Source organism: Oratosquilla oratoria, chromosome 14 (assembly GCF_046742065.1).
Source record: "Oratosquilla oratoria isolate Oo_2021 chromosome 14, ASM4674206v1, whole genome shotgun sequence".
NCBI classification, from domain to species: Eukaryota; Metazoa; Arthropoda; class Malacostraca; order Stomatopoda; family Squillidae; genus Oratosquilla; species Oratosquilla oratoria.
In genome coordinates this window covers 44,211,103-44,228,602 of record NC_134790.1, presented here as the reverse complement: position 1 = coordinate 44,228,602, position 17,500 = coordinate 44,211,103, and the positions used below count along the sequence as shown (strand labels likewise).

The window sequence follows — 17,500 nt, the reverse complement described above, 5'->3', positions numbered from 1 at the left end:
CTATTGTACTTGTTAGAGAGACTGGCCTATAGTTGTTAGAGTCTTCTTTATTTCCCCCTTTATATATAGGTACTATATTTGCTTTTTTCCAATCTTCTGGAACTTTACCTTCTTTCAAGGAACTGTTTATTATGCTATATATTTTGTCTGCCAGTTCATTCCTGCATTCTTTCAGAATCCAGTTTGCTATTTCATCTGGTCCATGCGATTTTCTGACATCAAGATTACTCAAGTGGTTCAATATTTCATTCTTTGTTACTTCTATTTCTTTCATAGGGGGGGCTTTCTCTTTCCATTCAATCTCTTCAGGTTGTATGTTCTCCCTTGTAAACACAGATTTAAAATGTTTGTTCATAATTTCCACCATTTCAATTTCCTCTGTGTATTCAACTCCTCCTTGTCTTAATTTCTCCAAATCTTGTTTGTTTTTCAGTTTTTTGTTTACAAATCTGTAGAATAGTTTTGGTTGATCTTTACATTTTTCTATGACATCTTTTTCATATTTTCTCTTTTCCTCTCTGCACGCTTGTACATATTCATTTCTATAACAAGTATATAGTTTCCATTTTTCTGGTCTTCTGTTTTTCTTCCATTTGGCCCAGGCTTTGTCTCTTTTGTCTTTTATCTCCCTACAACTTTTATTGTACCAGCACTTTACATATTCTTTTTCTTGTTTTTGTCTTGGGACATACTTTTCTACTCCTTTTTTATAGATTTTTGTCAAAATATTCCATTTCTCTTCTACTATTGTATCTTCTTTGTGTATTCTTTCCCAGTTTTCATTTTGGAAGAATTCTCTTATTTTATCAAAATTTGCTTTTTCATACATCAATCTTCCTTTTCTATATTGTTCATTTCTTTTCATGTATTTTTCTCATTTAGTTCTAGTTCTATCAATATGTGGTCACTTTTGCTTATTGGTGCCTGGTATTCTATCTTTTCCACTATTTCAGGTTCTGATGTGATTATTAGGTCTAGTCTCGATGGTTCTTCTTCATTTCTATACCTAGTGTTCTCTTGGATCCATTGTGTCATTGTGTGATCAGTAATCATCTCAAGTAGAACACTTCCCCATGAGTCTTCTCCACCCTTTACGGTCATCTCTTCCCAGCATATTTCTTTGCAATTATAGTCGCCCATCATAACTATTCTTCCTCCATCTTCCATTATCTTGTTTAGTGTTATTCTTGTGTCCTCTAACATGCTTTTATGTTCATTCTCTTCCCATGAGGCTGTTTTTGGGGGCACGTAGTTTATTACAAACTTTCTGCTCTTCTTATCTCTATCTTCTACTTCTATCATGATCATCTCTACTCTATTGTTCCCATATGTGACACTCTTCACGCTTATATCCTTCTTAGTCAGGAACATAACTCCACCCCCTTGTTTTATCTCTGTTTCTAATCCAATAATTATATGCATTGTGTCCTATGCTGTTGGGTGGTAGTGGACCTTTTGATTTTGTCTCAACAATTCCCATTATGTCCGGATATTTTTCTTTCAGATATTTGTTCAGTTCATTCAGTCCTTTTATTAATCCATCTATATTTGTGTAGGATACTTTTAACTTTCTGTTATTTCCATTGTATTCTCTGTTTCTTTTGTGTTTCTCTCTGTTATTTTCCATTGCTTCAATTTCATATTCACTACTCTCCAGTAGAATTCTTGTTTTTCTGTCTCCGTTCTGGTCTCGTTTTTTTTTCTTAGCTTCATGTCTTTTCCTTATTTCCTCCTCTCTTTCCTCTTTATTCATTTCCCTTTTTATCCATACCTTTTTATATTGTTCACTTGTTGCTAGTTTCCCTGTCTTGGATAAGATATTCTCTGCCGTCGTTTGTGACCTGAATTTAATCTTAATTGGTCTGGTCTTGTCTGTACTATATTTCCCAAGCCTGAATTTCACTTCGATTTGTTTCATTATTTCTGGCTCATCTTCCTGAACTAATTCTAGTAAATTTCTTACTTTTTCATTTTCCTCTTTGGTTCTTGTGGTTCTATCTGGGTTATGTTTCTCTTCCATTCCTAATATAATTATACATTTCTTTCTATCTGCTAAGTCTCTTACTATATTCTCCTTCTGTCTCATCACTTTGATAATGAGTCTTCAGTTTGTTCTTTCATTTGCTGTTTGATTATGTCAGTAAATGCAACTTTACTGTTTTCTTGATTTTTTTCCAACCCTCCTTGTTGTCCTTATTATTCTCCTTTAAGACTTTATTCTCCTCTTTTACTTCTTTTAACTGTTTTTTTTTAATTCTTCAATTTCCTTAGTTAAGTTTTTGTTCGCCTTCTCTAGTTCTTCCAATTTTTCAACCCTCTGCACAATGTTGTTAACGTGACCGAACCTAAGTTCCCAGTGCTCGATCATCTTATCGAGCTTCTCTTCTAGTCTTGTTAATCGGGGGGGGGGGGGTTGTGTCCCCCCACCCTCTTTAAATCCCTGGAAAATATTCTCATCACCTTCTACTGTATTGCTCTTATCTATACTTCTAATCTTTACATTTTTGTTAGACATTTCGTCGTCGCTAAATTGGTCCGGACCTCTTTTGTTTAGATGGCGTCTGCCTGCCTGAGCCAAGTCCTCACCTTCCTCATTTCCTTCCATTTCCCTCAGTAATCCCTCCCCTTCTCCTTTTTCCTCACTTTCCCCTACACCACGAGCAATTTCCCCCCACCCTGTAAATACAATAGGTACTTCCTTTGCTTCGGGATCCACGAAATTTCACTTTTTCTTCAGAACGTCCTCTAAGCCGTCCGTTCGTTGAAGTGTGTGTGTGTGTGTGTGTGTGTGTGTGTGTGTGTGTGTGTGTGTGTGTGTGTGTGTGTGTGTGTGTGTGTGTGTGTGTGTATACATATATATATATATATATATCTTCAACCACAAATCACTTTTAATTCCATGTCATCGCAGTCGAGACTGAAGAATCGCTCGATGGAGGCATCCGTTGGAAATTGAAACGTGGACGAGCCGAGGATTCGAACCCAGCTACCCCGTAATAAATATTTCGTGTAGTTGTATGTAATTCGAGCATACAAATATAAGAAAGTCGTACTCAACTTATATCTCTCTTGATAGCGTATTGGTTTAAGTCACTGTAACTTTGTTACGGGGTAGCTGGGTTCGAATCCTCGGCTCGTCCACGTTTCAATTTCCAACGAATGCCTCCATCGAGCGATTCTTCAGTCTCGACTGCGATGGCATGGAATTAAAAGTGATTTGTGGTTGAAGAAAGATTTTCATTGATCACTGGGAACCATTCAGTGTATATATATATATATATATATATATATATATATATATATATTATATATATGTATATTGTTATAGCCAACCGTGAATCTAATGCGACTTTCAAATCTCCCGCCTGCTATGATTGAAGTTTTGAAGCCGTCTCAACACCCAACTTTGCTCATACGAATGACAACGTATGACTTATGTTTGGCTTCGAAGCATGACCATGAATCGATAAGCCACGCCCCCCTCGACTATATAAAGGGGACCGGCACCCAGCCGACCCTCTCTTATCTACTACCCCCCCCCCCCCCTGTGGACTTCACCTTCCTGGTCTCACCCCTTCGCCGCTGTAGATCGGTACACCACGTGTTTTCGCAAGTATTAGTGTAAACCATTGTCTTGGACTGTCTTGTTTATTTTATTTGTTGTATGTGTTTAGGAATGTATACTTGTTAGACTCTTCAAAGTACTGTATATGTATGGTTGTAAATGTAAAAACAGTAAATGTTTATTTTTCTTTTGTCATAGATATAGATTATTTAAGTTTCGTGCAGACTTCTATATTAACCAACCTTCCTTATAACCTTGCTTACATCCCATTTTTATATGAGCTACTAATCGGAACGTACTGTAATCTACCTGTAATATCTATACGTTCCACTTTGTTGTTACGGGCTTGCTCCCGAACTGGAATTCGACTTACCCCTAAGACTCGAAATTAGTTACATACCTTCCATCAACTCAGGCCAAAACTAGCAAGCCCATGACAAAACAAAATTTTGTTCAAGTCCAACTGTAGTTTTAGAAGAAAAATTGTTGAATCAGCCTTAATCGAAGAATGTCCGAACTTGAACATCTCCAAAGGTCAATGGTCCCCGGACATTATCTCACGGCTAGCTGTGAGCCGCTTGGTTAAGAATTATCACCCTCCTGACCCTTTCTCCCGCTCTTTCCTATGACCTCACACCTCCACCCACACATCCCCTCATCTCTGACTCCGCCCTGCGTGACGGGTCGTCCTGTTTTAACTCTGCGTGTTCCCCTTCTACTCATATCTCGTATATACTTATGTCTCTGCAAATTCTTGTAATCTGTACTTTCCTGAAGAGGGCTATAGCTATTAGCCGAAATATAGAAGTTACACATTCTTCTAAAGTGTCTTTTTATTCCGACTGTAGGTTCTTCGTGATTATATATATATATGTACATATATATATATATATATATATATATATATATATATATGCAATAAAAACACTAGGAGCGTGTGTTCACAAATGCGTAAATAACCACTAGGAAAAGTAAACTAACGAAGCAGAGCGCTTTCGTGTAATTACATCTTCATTGTGTGTACAAAATACCTTTCAAATCATGTAATCAGTTTTATGTTGGTCAGACTGCTAAAACACTCACAACACGAATCAATCAACATAAGAAATACGTTAGAGAGGGAAACCAATCTAGCGGTATATTCAACCACATGAACCATTTTAACCACCCAGTTGACTGGGATAACGCTAAAGTCATCACATACAACAACAACATAACAGAAAGAAATTTAATTGAATGCAGTTTGATCAAATCTAGTAAGGGGATAAATGTTAATCTTCATCAAGGTTTGTACAAATTAGATAGTTTTATTTCTCATGAAATTTCAAAATTGTTTGAATTGTAATATAGATTATGAGCAGTTGTCCCATACTTGTTGGTTACCAGGACGGCCCAAACGTCCCATACTTGTTGGCTACCAGGACGGCCCATACGTCCGTCACGTGTACTTCTTCCACTACCTCTCCGAATGCCCTCTTCACTATGTCATATATTCTGTACCTTGTTTCTTCATCTTATAATTCCTTCTTTGTATCTGCACTGAAGATGTAATTACACGAAAGCGCTCTGCTTCGTTAGTTTACTTTTCCTAGTGGTTATTTACGCATATATATATATGTATGTATATAAACACAAAGATGGCATTTAGTTTCCGCGCTTGATAATGTGTTACCATCATTCAGTTTTAAGGTATTTGTTCTGCACTTAACCAATAAACTAATATCACTGATGACAGGTTACTGTCGTATGTTTTTTCTTCTAATCCTTTTATTTTCAGTGATTTATGAAAATGCCTGGTTATTTTTGTTTTCCAAATCCCCTCTCCGCTCCTTTTCATATCCTATTCCCGTGTTTTCTTTATTGGTTCTTATGTCATTCTCTTAAATGTCTCTATGTTCATACATAAGTTAGTGGATGATCGTGTACTGACTTCCCTGTATTCAAAAGAGATGAAAAAGGTCACCAAGGAGACGAATGTGGCAGGTACGTAAACAAGTAACCTACTTACTGGGGAGTCTGAATACAACTTCGAGAAGAAAAAATACTTAGTTTATTCTTGTAAGAAAATATGTCCCCTCTTCAGAAAAGATATGTGTATGTACTTGTATCTCGAAGTTTCTTCCCCCTTATAAGGGAGGTAGCCAGCCAAGGCCTGTACCAACCCCTTACCCATCCCACACTCTTCCAACACCCATTTGTTTCCCTTTCATTTTAGCTCCTTGTAGACGAAGGGCCAACCCTGACCCCTTATAATTGCATTGGTCACAAGCAAGGCACCAAGAAACAGCACATCCACAACAGGCCGACAGCCAGAAATAGTTTACCCCACAGCTTCATTTACATTATGACCTTCCCTCCTCGTCCCTTTACGCATAAATAGAGAAAAAGAGAAATCCCTTCGGGCTGCCTAAGTTTATCGTTCATCTGCAACCTTTCTCCATTCCCACCTATTTCTTGCCCCCTCCCCTTCCTGCTCAACAGACATTCCCCTTTTACCCAAGGCCCTTTTCGCTTCGTCTACCCACCTCATTCTTGGTCTTCCCCTCAAGTTAACTCCACCCACCTCTGCCTTCCACACTCTTTTTACTAGTCTTTCCTCATTTACTTTTTCCATGTGCCCAAAACATCCTAGTATTTTTTCATCAGACCTATCTGCCAGCTCTTTGTCCAACCACACTTTCTTCCTCGCCTCATAATTTCTCACTTAATCCATTCTCGTAACTCCACCACATTTTTCAAACATTTCATCTTAAACACAGTTAAGATTTTCTTTTCTACCTTCCTTACATTCCAAGTGTTACCCGTACAGTGGCGTAGGCACAATCACTCCTTCGTATGGTCCTCTTTTCGCTTCCATCGCCAGATAGGACCTCTGGGTCTAGTGGACTTTGGCACTTTAGTATCTGTATAGTGAGTGCATCTTTATTCACAATAGTGACCAACCCACATGAAGCCTAGGGAGGTGAGGTTCGTTTTTCTTTCTTTCTTATCTGGCTGCCTTTAACAGAATTTCATAGAAAAACAATTAGCTCTCCTTTTCTAATTGTAGTTATATAAAATCTTGCTGAAAATAATTACTTTTAGTGGTGGAAAACTTTTTCTTTAAAATAATACATACATACACACACATATATATATATATATATATATATATATATATATATATATACATACATATATATATATATACATATATATATATATACATATATGTATATACATATATATATATATATATATACATATATGTATATACATACATATATATATATATATATATATATATATATATATATATATAGATATACCAAACGCTTTTTCCCCCTTACACGGGGGATAGCCAAAAAGAAAAGGCACAGAAACCACTCCCACCCATTCCATCCCCTACATATTCCACTCCCCTCCATCCTCCTCCCTCTCTCTCATCTCGGCACCTCCTTGATGACGGGTCATACCTCAAACCATTTACTTTCTCCATCTCTAATCCTAACACAAGCTCTGCTACTATCGTAAAAACTCTTGACTGCTCTTAACAACTTTCCTCCTATCCCATATATCTGCAATACCTCTCATAGTGCCTTCCTGTCTACCCTGTCATAAGCCTTTTCTAGATCCATAAAAGCACCCCCCCAAAAAAAAAAAAAAATTACCTTTTCATATAGCTTTCTCACATATCTGTCTTACCATAAAAATCTGAACTACACAACCCCTACCTGTCCTAAATCCACACTGTTCCTCACCAATTACTCCATCTCTTCCTCTCCTAATCCTCTCAATCAAAACCCTCCCATAAGCCTTCCCAACTACACTCAACAACCTGATCCCTCTGAAACTACTACACTCACACTTGTTCCAATTTCCCTTGTAAAGTGGAACTATACAGGCACTCATCCAGTCCTCCGACACTCTACCCTCTCTTAAACAAACATTAAATAACCTCACCAGCCAGTCCACTATAACTGTACCTCCTTTCTTCAGACATTCTGCATGACATTCATCCAACCCAGGTGCCTTACCTGCTCTCATCATCTTAACAGCTGCTTTCACTTCATCTTTCCCTACTTTTCCTCCATTTTCCTCACTCATCACGATCATTTTCTGAGCACTTCCCATTGCAACTACCTTTCCCTCCCCTATCCTCCTTCACATTTAGCAACTCTCTAAAATACTCTGCCCACCTTCCTCTCACTGCCTTCTCTTCCATTATCATCTCTCCAGCTGCACCTTTTACCTTTTCTTCTCTACTTGATTTGCCTCCTCTTCCTCTCTTAATTTCTTTCCAAAACATCTTTTTATTACTTTCAAAATTTTCAGTCATATTCTTACCCCATTTCACATCTGCTCTCCTTTTTGCTTCCTTTATCTTATACTTTATTTCTCTTCTCTTTTCTTTATGCCTATCATATGGTTCCCTCGTCCTATTTTGTAACCAATCTGTGAAAGCTCGCATCTTCTCTTCTACAACTTTCTTTGTTTCCTCATACCACCACTCACTACCCTTCCTTCTATTTCCTCCCGTCCTCCTTGTTCCACACACCACCTTTTGCACACTTTGTGACTCCCTCCTTGAACCATCCCCATTCTTCCTCCACTCTTAATTCTACTCTATCCTTTACTCCCTCCCACTCCTCTCTCAGCTTCTTCTTGTACACCTCCTTTTCTTTCTCATTTAAGCAGTTCACTCCAAGCACCTCCCTACCTTTTGTCCATTTCCTCTTTCTCCACCTATCCTCCACTCTCAACTTACCTTCCACCAGAAGATGATCTGATATTCCACCACTCTCTCCCCTTCGAACATGTACATCTTTAACTATTCCTTTTGCACTCCTATCCACCACTACAAAGTCCATTAACGCTCTGTCTACCACTCTTCCATCCACCACCCTCTTCCATGTGTACTTATGCTTGAATTTCTTCCGAAACACTGTATTTGCTATCATCAACCCTCTAGACACATCTCCACCATCAACTCTCCACTACGATTCTTTCCTGGAACTCCACATTTCCCAACCACTCCATTTATTGGTTCATTTCCTACCCTAGCATTAAGGTCTCCCAATAGTAATACTACTACATTGACGTTTCTCCCTAATCTCTCTATGCCCTCATTTAAATCTATCCAAAAAGCCTCCCTTTCTACACTCTTTTCACTACCGGGCCCATATGCATTTACAAAAACCCACACCATCCACATTAACCTTGAAGAAACCTCCTTCCACTCCACTACACGCTTACCTATCTCTTCACTTACTTGTATAGCCACCCCTTCTCTCCCTCGCCCTCTCTTCACTCCTGAGAACCTCCCAACAACACTCCCAAACTCACACTCGCCCCTCCCTCTCAACTAAGTTTCACTCAAAGCCATCTTTCTTCTCACAAACATACTGCCTATCTCTTCCCTTTTACTCTCATCAGTACTATATCCACGCACATTAAAAGACCCAAAACGTAGGGTACTCGTTGGAAAAACGTAGACCCTCTTATGCCTTCATTTATTTATTTATTTATTTTTAGGAATGTCCCCTGTGGGGCTACAGGAGGAAGTATGCCTAGTCCTAATTCCCGTCCCGTTTTTCTCGCCTCTTACGATAAGAGTGGGAAGACTTGGTGGCAGCATTCTATCCCCCACCACAGGGTAGGCGAAAAAAAGGAAATGAATATTCAGAGAAATGGTACAGGACAGTAACAAGGGGTTGGGGGACAACATAATGGAAGGACAGGGGTAGCAGTATGATAAAAGTGTCATAATTTCTCTGTGAACAGAGTCCTCCTCTATCACAGACAAAATGATGTGTGACTCTGGTCCGTAGGGGCGCCCCATATAGACACTTAAGTATCAACTGCATGCTACTTTACCACAATAACATGCAGCCAATACCCCAGACGGGGATACACACACACACACACACACACACACACACACACACACACACACAATGTATACACCACATACACCATCACCATTCCCATGCACCATGCACCCAGACATCACGGCACATTGACATCCGTTCTGATCGTCAAACTGACGCCACTTGAATCAGCAATTTAGCTCAGCGCACGGAAGCGGACTGACACACAGACACACAAACACACGTCAATAGATACCATCAATCACCAACCCGGATTAACACACGGGAACACAATACTGTTCAACCTTTCCCCCCTGGATATATTATGTATACAACATATCATGTTTGTACCAATTATGAACCAAGAACAAATTTATATAGGGCGAAACAACCCGACTAAAAACGTTAACAAAGTGACTGAGAGCACCTCAAAATTCACCACACTCAGCATTTCCCGGAAGAAAACCGGAGTGCACACGACCAGGAGAGGTTGGTGTGAGACGTGCCCTAAGGACTAGAGGTTAGTGTGTGAGGTGCCCTAGTGCTCAAAACTGTATAGAAAACAATTGTGAAAGAAAGGTGTGCAACGTGTGTTAGTGATCTTTTCTTTTTTGAATAAGACTGTATCATAATAGTGTATCAAACTAGATAAACTCCAATTTTGTAATAAAAAGAAGAAAAGTGACGTTTTGGAAGTTTATCTAGCCCGCACTAAGTCCTCCTTATGTAACCCCAACTCAAAAGGGTTACACACACACACACACACAATATATATATATATATATATATATATATATATATATGTATATATATAAATATATATATACATATATACTTATATATATATACATACTTATATATATGTATATATATATACATATGTAGATACATATATGCATATGTACATATATATACATATGCATATATGCATATGTGCATATATATATATCACTGTCCATTAATGCCGTTACACATTAGTAATTGCACTAAAACCCCACTATTATTTGGATTTAAGAAAAGAAGGAAATAACGAATTTCCGTATATTTCGATCACTGTCCTCTTGAAGCGGATCACAGCAAGTGATCTCAATATACGTAAATTCGTTATTTACTTTTTATCTTAAATCCAAATAATAGTGGGTTTTTATTGCATATGTATATAAATATATATATATATATATATATATATATATATATATATTTTTGTATGTATTTATATAGATACATGTATATATGTGTGTATATATATATATATATGTGTGTGTGTGTGTGTGTGTGTGTGTGTGTGTGTGTGTGTGTGTGTGTGTGTGTGTGTGTGTGTGTGTGTGTGTGTGTGTGTGTGTGTGTACAAAAAGGAACCAAATAACTATAGGCCTATAAGCTTGATTTCAATCGCAGGAAAAATTATGGAAACTATCATCAGAGATACTATCGAACATCATTTAGAAAGTAACTGTTTGATAGATGATAGCCAGCATGGATTCAGACGGAAACGTTCTTGCGTGACTAACTCAATTGAATTCTACAACACAGTCATCTCGAATTATGACAAAAGAAACAATATAGATTTAATATATCTAGACTTTGCAAAAGCTTTTGATACCGTCCTCCACGAAAGGCTACTTACTAAATTAGCTTCACACAGAGTACGTGGTAGCCTATTAAGTTGGACTAGAAATTGGTTGAATGATCGAAAATAGAGAATTGTTTTAAATGGCAAAACTTTTTAGGTGAAAAAATGTTACGAGTGGAGTTCCTCAGGGTTCCGTTCTTGGATCACTTCTATTCATACTATATATAAATGATTTAGACCACGGACTAAAATCTATTGTCTCCAAATTTGTTGATGATACAAAACTGTGTAGAATGGCAAATGATCACTTGGATATTCAAGAAGATTTAGATAAATTACAGCAATGGTCTGAAAAGTGGCTAATAAAATTTAACACAAGTAAATGCAAGGTTATGCACATAGGTAAAAATGACAGTAAGTACGATTACAAGTTATTTTGGAAGTTCGTTAACAAAAGTCATAGTGAAAAGGATCTCGGCGTAATTATCAGTAAAGATTTCAAATCATCTAAGCAGTGTATTTCAGCCTCTGATTCTAGGACTGATTGCGCGATCTTTTGATTTCAAAAGTTCATCTCTCATTAATAAGCTATATAAAGCGTTAGTTCGTCCACATTTGGAATATGCTGTTTCCGTATGGTCACCGAATCTTATTAAAGACATTGACAGATTGGAAAAAATACAACGGCGAGCCACAAAACTGATTCCAGATATCAAAAATGAACCATACGGAAATCGACTAAAACATATGAATCTGTTTTCCCTAAAAAGGCGTTAACTCAGAGGTGGCTTGATACAGGTCTTTAAGATTCTAAAGGGGATTGACAACATCACTAGTGACAACATTTTTACACTGAATGAGAATCCGACAAGAAATAATGGTCTCAAACTGTCAGGAAATAGATTTAATTTGGAAGTGGGTAGAAACAACTTTGCTAACCGTGTAGTTAATGAATGGAGCAAACTTTCTGCAGAGGCAGTGCAATGTAGTTCAGTCCGAATCTTTAAGATTCCTTTAGATAAACACCTAAGCAAGATGCTGTAATGGCTACCATTTATGTTATATTATTTGTTTACTTGTTTGTTAATATTTGTTTGTTTATTATTATTTGATTTTCATTTATTATCGATTTGTTTATTATCTAACTATACCTATGCATTTATTTATTTTGTTTATTATTATATATATTATTATAATTTTGTAAGACAATTGCTCATAAATAATTCTGTCAACAGTAATAAAGGGTGTGTGTACAAAATACCTTGTAAATCATATAATCTGTTTTATGTTGGTCAGACTGCTAAAACACTCAAAACACGAATCAATCAACACAAGAAATACGTTAGAGAGGGAAACCAATCTAGCGGCATATTCAACCACATGAACCATTTTAACCACCCAGTTGACTGGGATAACGCTAAAGTCATCACATACAACAATAACATCACAGAAAGAAATTTAATTGAATGCAGTTTGATCAAATCTAGTAAGGGAATAAATGTTAATCTCCATCAAGGTTTGTACAAATTAGATAGTTATATTTGCCATGAAATTTCAAAATTATTTAAAATGTAATATACTAGTTATGAGCAATTGTCCCATATCTTGTTGGTTACCAGGACGGTATCAAATGTCACATGTATTTCTTCCTCTACCTCTCTGAATTCCCTCTTCACCATGTCTCACTCAGTTATATATTCTGTACCTTGTTTCTTCAATTTATAATTCCTTCTTTGTATCAGCACTGAAGATGTAATTATACGAAAGCGCTCTGCTTCGTTAGTTTACTTTTCAGTGGTATATTAATCTAAAAAAATAGATAATTAATAAGATGGAATACTTACTTGCCATACTCATGTTCATCACCTCCGATTTTTCGAAGACTCTTCAGGAACTTTAACGAGGTGACATTGGATCGGAAGATCTTAACGAAACCCTCGACTTCTTCGATATCTTGAAGGCTGTCCTCCAGTTCCCTCATAACATTTTCTGTCGTAAGGATATAAGAGAACAATTAAATGAATGAATGAATAAGAAAATTAAGGCCTCAATAAAAGAAAAGATAAATCAATGGCTAAACTAGATGCATTTTGACAGCGGAAATATTCAAGGAATCGGTGAATGAACAAATTATGGCAAAGAAATGAATATCTTATGAGCAATAATTAGGTGCGTTAATATGATAAATGAAAAAAGATCATTAATAGATGATAAAGAAATAAAGGTATTCCTCCTAATATAAGACCTAGTCTGAACTTTCAAATATATACAGAGTTTGATGACTCCTTTTCCGTGGTTAACTACTTCATCGATAATGTGTCGGATACTGATGAAGTTCGGGGGTGGGGAGGAAGACTGGCCCTAGGAAGGTCGCGATTGGTCGAGATTTTTGCTGCTTCAGAACTTATTTTTCGCATTTTTTGTTTAGTCTTTTTAAGCAAAATATTGATGTTGTCCTAGTGAGCTGGATGTGTTGTCTTATCAATGTGTACAACGAATGAATGACTAATTCTGTATAATTCGACATCATTCTTTTTGTTGTGGTCTGGTTGTGTTTCCCTATCCGCTGCCACTGTAGGAAGAGAGGTCGCATCTGGTGCGTGGGATCTGGTAGACAGTGACTTGGTTTGACACAAGACATTTTCCAATGTATATTATATATATGTATATATATGTGTGTGTGTGTGTGTGTGTGTGTGTGTGTGTGTGTGTGTGTGTGTGTGTGTGTGTGTGTGTGTGTGTGTGTGTGTGTGTGTGTGTGTGTGTGTGTGTGTGTGTGTGTGTGTGTGTGTGTGTGTCTGTGTGTGTGTGTGTAATTTCTTGCTATAATCTCATGTAATCTTTTTTCTGTGTGTGAGATGATTTGAATACTTATTCGACATATCTTACTATTTCCACGATTAACGAGAACTTAAGCACAATTGCAGACAGAGAGACAGAGAAATAGAGAAAGAGAGAGCGTGTCTCTGTGAGTGAGTTAGAGAGAGAGAGAGAGAGAGAAAGAGAGAACAGAGAGAGATACAGAAATAGAGAACATAAAAATATACAGAGGCAGAGACGAGAGACAGAGACAGAGAGAGGCCGAGAGACCTACAGAAACAGAGACAGACAGAGAAACAAAGAGAAAGAGAGAGCGTGCGTGTGTGTTTGAGAGACACAGAGAGAGAGAGAGAGAGAGAGAGAGAGAGAGAGAGAGAGAGAGAGAGAGAGAGAGAGAGAGAGAGAGAGAGAGAGTGAGAGTGAAAGTGAGAGAGGACACAAAGAGAGAAAGAGAGGATGCAGAGAGAGAGTGAGAGTTGGGGGAAGTGGGGAAAGAGTTTGAGGGAGATATGGGGAAGGAAAAGGGAGAGGAGGAGAATGGGAAGATGAGACAGGTAGGAGAAGAGTAGTAGGGAGAGAGAAGTAACGAGAGTAAAAGTAAGGGGGAGAGAGGAGAAGGAAAAGAGAGGAGGAAGAAGAGGTACGAATGGAGAGGGAGGTGGAGACAGTGAGAGGTGAAGGGAGAGAGAGGTGGATGGGAGAGAGATGGAAGGGGAGAGAGGTGTAACGGGAGAGAGATGGAAGGGGACAGAGTAAAGATAGGGAGAGAGAGTAAAGATAGGGAGAGAGCGGGAGAGATGGGATGGAGAGAAGGAGAAAGGTAAGGAGAATGGGAGAGAGAGAGAGAGAGAGAGAGAGAGAGAGAGAGAGAGAGAGAGAGAGAGAGAGAGAGAGAGAGAGAGAGAGAGAGAGAGAGAGAGAGAGGAGAGAGAGAGAAGAGAGAGGGAAGAGAGAGAGAGAGAGAGAGAGAGAGAGAGAGAGAGAGAGAGAGAGAGAGAGTCAAATTGGAAAAGTTGACTGAGGTAGAAAAAAAAAAGTGACATTGCATCGGTAGCTATTTCTGTAGAGCGAGAGGTTATTGCAGTCTCGGAGGGTAGATCAATCGAGCAAGCTCTCACTGAGGTCACGTACAGCGTAACTCAGAATCGTCCGTTGATTGACCTTTGGTCAATGCCGGTATCGCAGCGTGGGAGACGTGTACTGTACTGTACAATGCACTTCCACACACACACAAGATTGGTTCTTTTGGAGGCGAAAGCAATCTTTGTTTGTGCCACCTGGAGCCCCGATACTAGTACGATTCACGGAAAGAATAGCAGTAAAAAAAAAAAAAAAGTAAAGAAAGGAGAAAAGAACAAAAGAAAGAAAAAGGATAAAACGGGGAAAAGATCAGTACCATGTTTTAACAAGATAAATGTGTTACATAATATCGTTTCTAATGCGAATTTATCCACATTCTTTTCTATCATTTCTCAAACTGACATTGAATTACAATTACGTGATCATTAAAAAAGTAACACAAACCCACATTCTTTGCTCTCACAACATTTTATTTGTTTGAAACGGACAAAAATCTAATATAAAGAAAAGTTGTATTAGTCGTCAGAACGACAAACGTTGGTGATTTCACACAGTGGAATGTAATCAAATGTAGTCATTGCAAGGCAGCTAATGAGGCATTAACATATATGAAAAAGCACAACGGCGAGCCACAAAACAGATTCCAAATATCAAAAATAAATCATACGAAAATCGACTAAAACATATGAATCGGTTCTCCCTAAAAAAAACTTCACTCAGAGGTGACTTGATACAGGTCTTTAAAAATATAAAGGGGACTGACAACATCACTAGTGACAACATTTTTACACTGAATGAGAATCCGACAAGAAATAATAGTCTCAAACTGTCAAGAAATAGATTTCATTTGGAAGTGGATAGAAATAACTTCGCCAACCGTGTACTCAATGAATAGCACAAATTTCCTGCAGAGGCAGTGCAATGTAGTTTAGTTCGAATCTTTAAAATTCGTTTAGATAAACACCTAAGCAAGATGCTGTAATGCCTACCATTTATGTTATATTATTTGTTTGTTATCATTTGTCTGTTTATTGTTATTTGCTTGATTTTCATTTATTATTATCTATCTGTCAATTTATTATTTATATTTACTTGTTTATTATTCAACTATACCTATGAATTTATTTATTTTATTTATTATCATTTATATTCATATTATTACAATTTTATTTATCTTACTTCTTATTTCTTACTTCTTACTTCAGCTCCCAGTAGTAGGCGTTATGCCTGTCAGTGGTCCCAGCATGTTCCTCCATATGGCTCTATCATGGAAGGCCCCTTCCTCCCTCAGAGTTTCGATGTTGGGCAAGTCATGTCTGCTGAGGGCTTCTTCAACGTTTTCTTTCAATCTCTTTCTCGGTCTTCCTCTTGGCCTTCTTCCATCCGGCATCCACTCCCAGCATTCCCTTGCAATTCTCCCTCCATCCATTCTTTCTAAATGTCCTAACCATCTTAACTGGGCAGCATCTATTTTGCTTAGCATGGAACAGACGCCAATGCTTTTCCTTATGTCTTCATTTTTTAATTTATCTTTCCTCGTCTTTCCAACTATGGCACTTTATGGTCTCATTTCCGCTGCTTGAATCCTGCTTATGTCTACTTTTGTCATTACCCAACTTTCTGAGCCGTATGTTAGGGTAGGAGACAAGACAGTATTGAAAATAATCCTTTTCACTTCTAAAGGTACATGTTTTTCTTTTATTATTGGCCAGAGAGCTCTAACATTTGCACTAAATTTGTTTATTCTTTCTGAAATATCTCTCTTATTTCCACCCTCCTTAGTGACTACACTTCCAAGATATTTGAAGATGTTTGTCTTTTTTACCATCATATTTCCTATGGTGATGCTAAACTCGTGTTCCTCTCTTCTGCTAACAGTCAGTATCGCTGTCTTTTCTACATTCATTTTCATGCCTTTCCTTATAAAGCACTCATTCCACCTTTTTATGTCTTCTTCGATCTCTTCCCTATCTGTGCTCCATTCAGCTATATCATCTGCATAAGCCATTATTCTGTTCTTATAATTTTCTTCTTTACCTTCTTTAAAATCCTCTATTACAGTTTCCATATATGCTATAAAAAGCAGAGGGGATAACACACTTCCTTGTTTAACCCCTGTTTCTACAGGGAACCACTTTTCTGCCCCCTTTGATGTTCTAACACTGCATACACAGGGGTAATACAAACTTTTTATAGCTTTCTTTAGATGTCCCTTGATACCATACCTCTCCTCTATACATCTCCATACCTTTTCGCGAGGTATTGAATCAAAAGCTTTCTGTAAATAAATGAAAGCGATGTATAGGCTTTGGTTATATTCCCATGCCTTCTCTATTGCCATCCTTAGTCCAAAAGTTAAGTCCGTTACTGATCTATTACTTCTATAACCATGCTGCTCTTCTCCTAATGAAGGTTCTACTAGGTCTCTTACTCTTCTCTCAATTATTCTCTCGTATAGCTTTGTGATGTGGGGTATTAGGGAAATCCCTCTATAGTTGTTACAATTTCCAGCATCACCCTTACCTTTGAAAATTGGGACTATTAGGGTTTTACCCCACTCCTCTGGTATTCTTCCTTCTCTATAGATCTTATTTATGAGCTTCAATATATTTT

The 17,500-nt window shown here is 37.7% G+C and overlaps 1 protein-coding gene across 1 annotated transcript in view; it reads right to left on the bottom strand.

Moving 5' to 3' along the window:
• Positions 1 to 17,500, bottom strand: part of LOC143032640 (insulin receptor-like) — an 83,423-nt gene that overhangs the window by 8,193 nt on the left and 57,730 nt on the right. Inside the window, exon 9 of the mRNA XM_076197516.1 lies at positions 12,832 to 12,976. Within this exon, the coding sequence (XP_076053631.1) occupies positions 12,832 to 12,976 (145 nt within the window). The remainder of the gene's footprint in view (positions 1 to 12,831; positions 12,977 to 17,500) is intronic.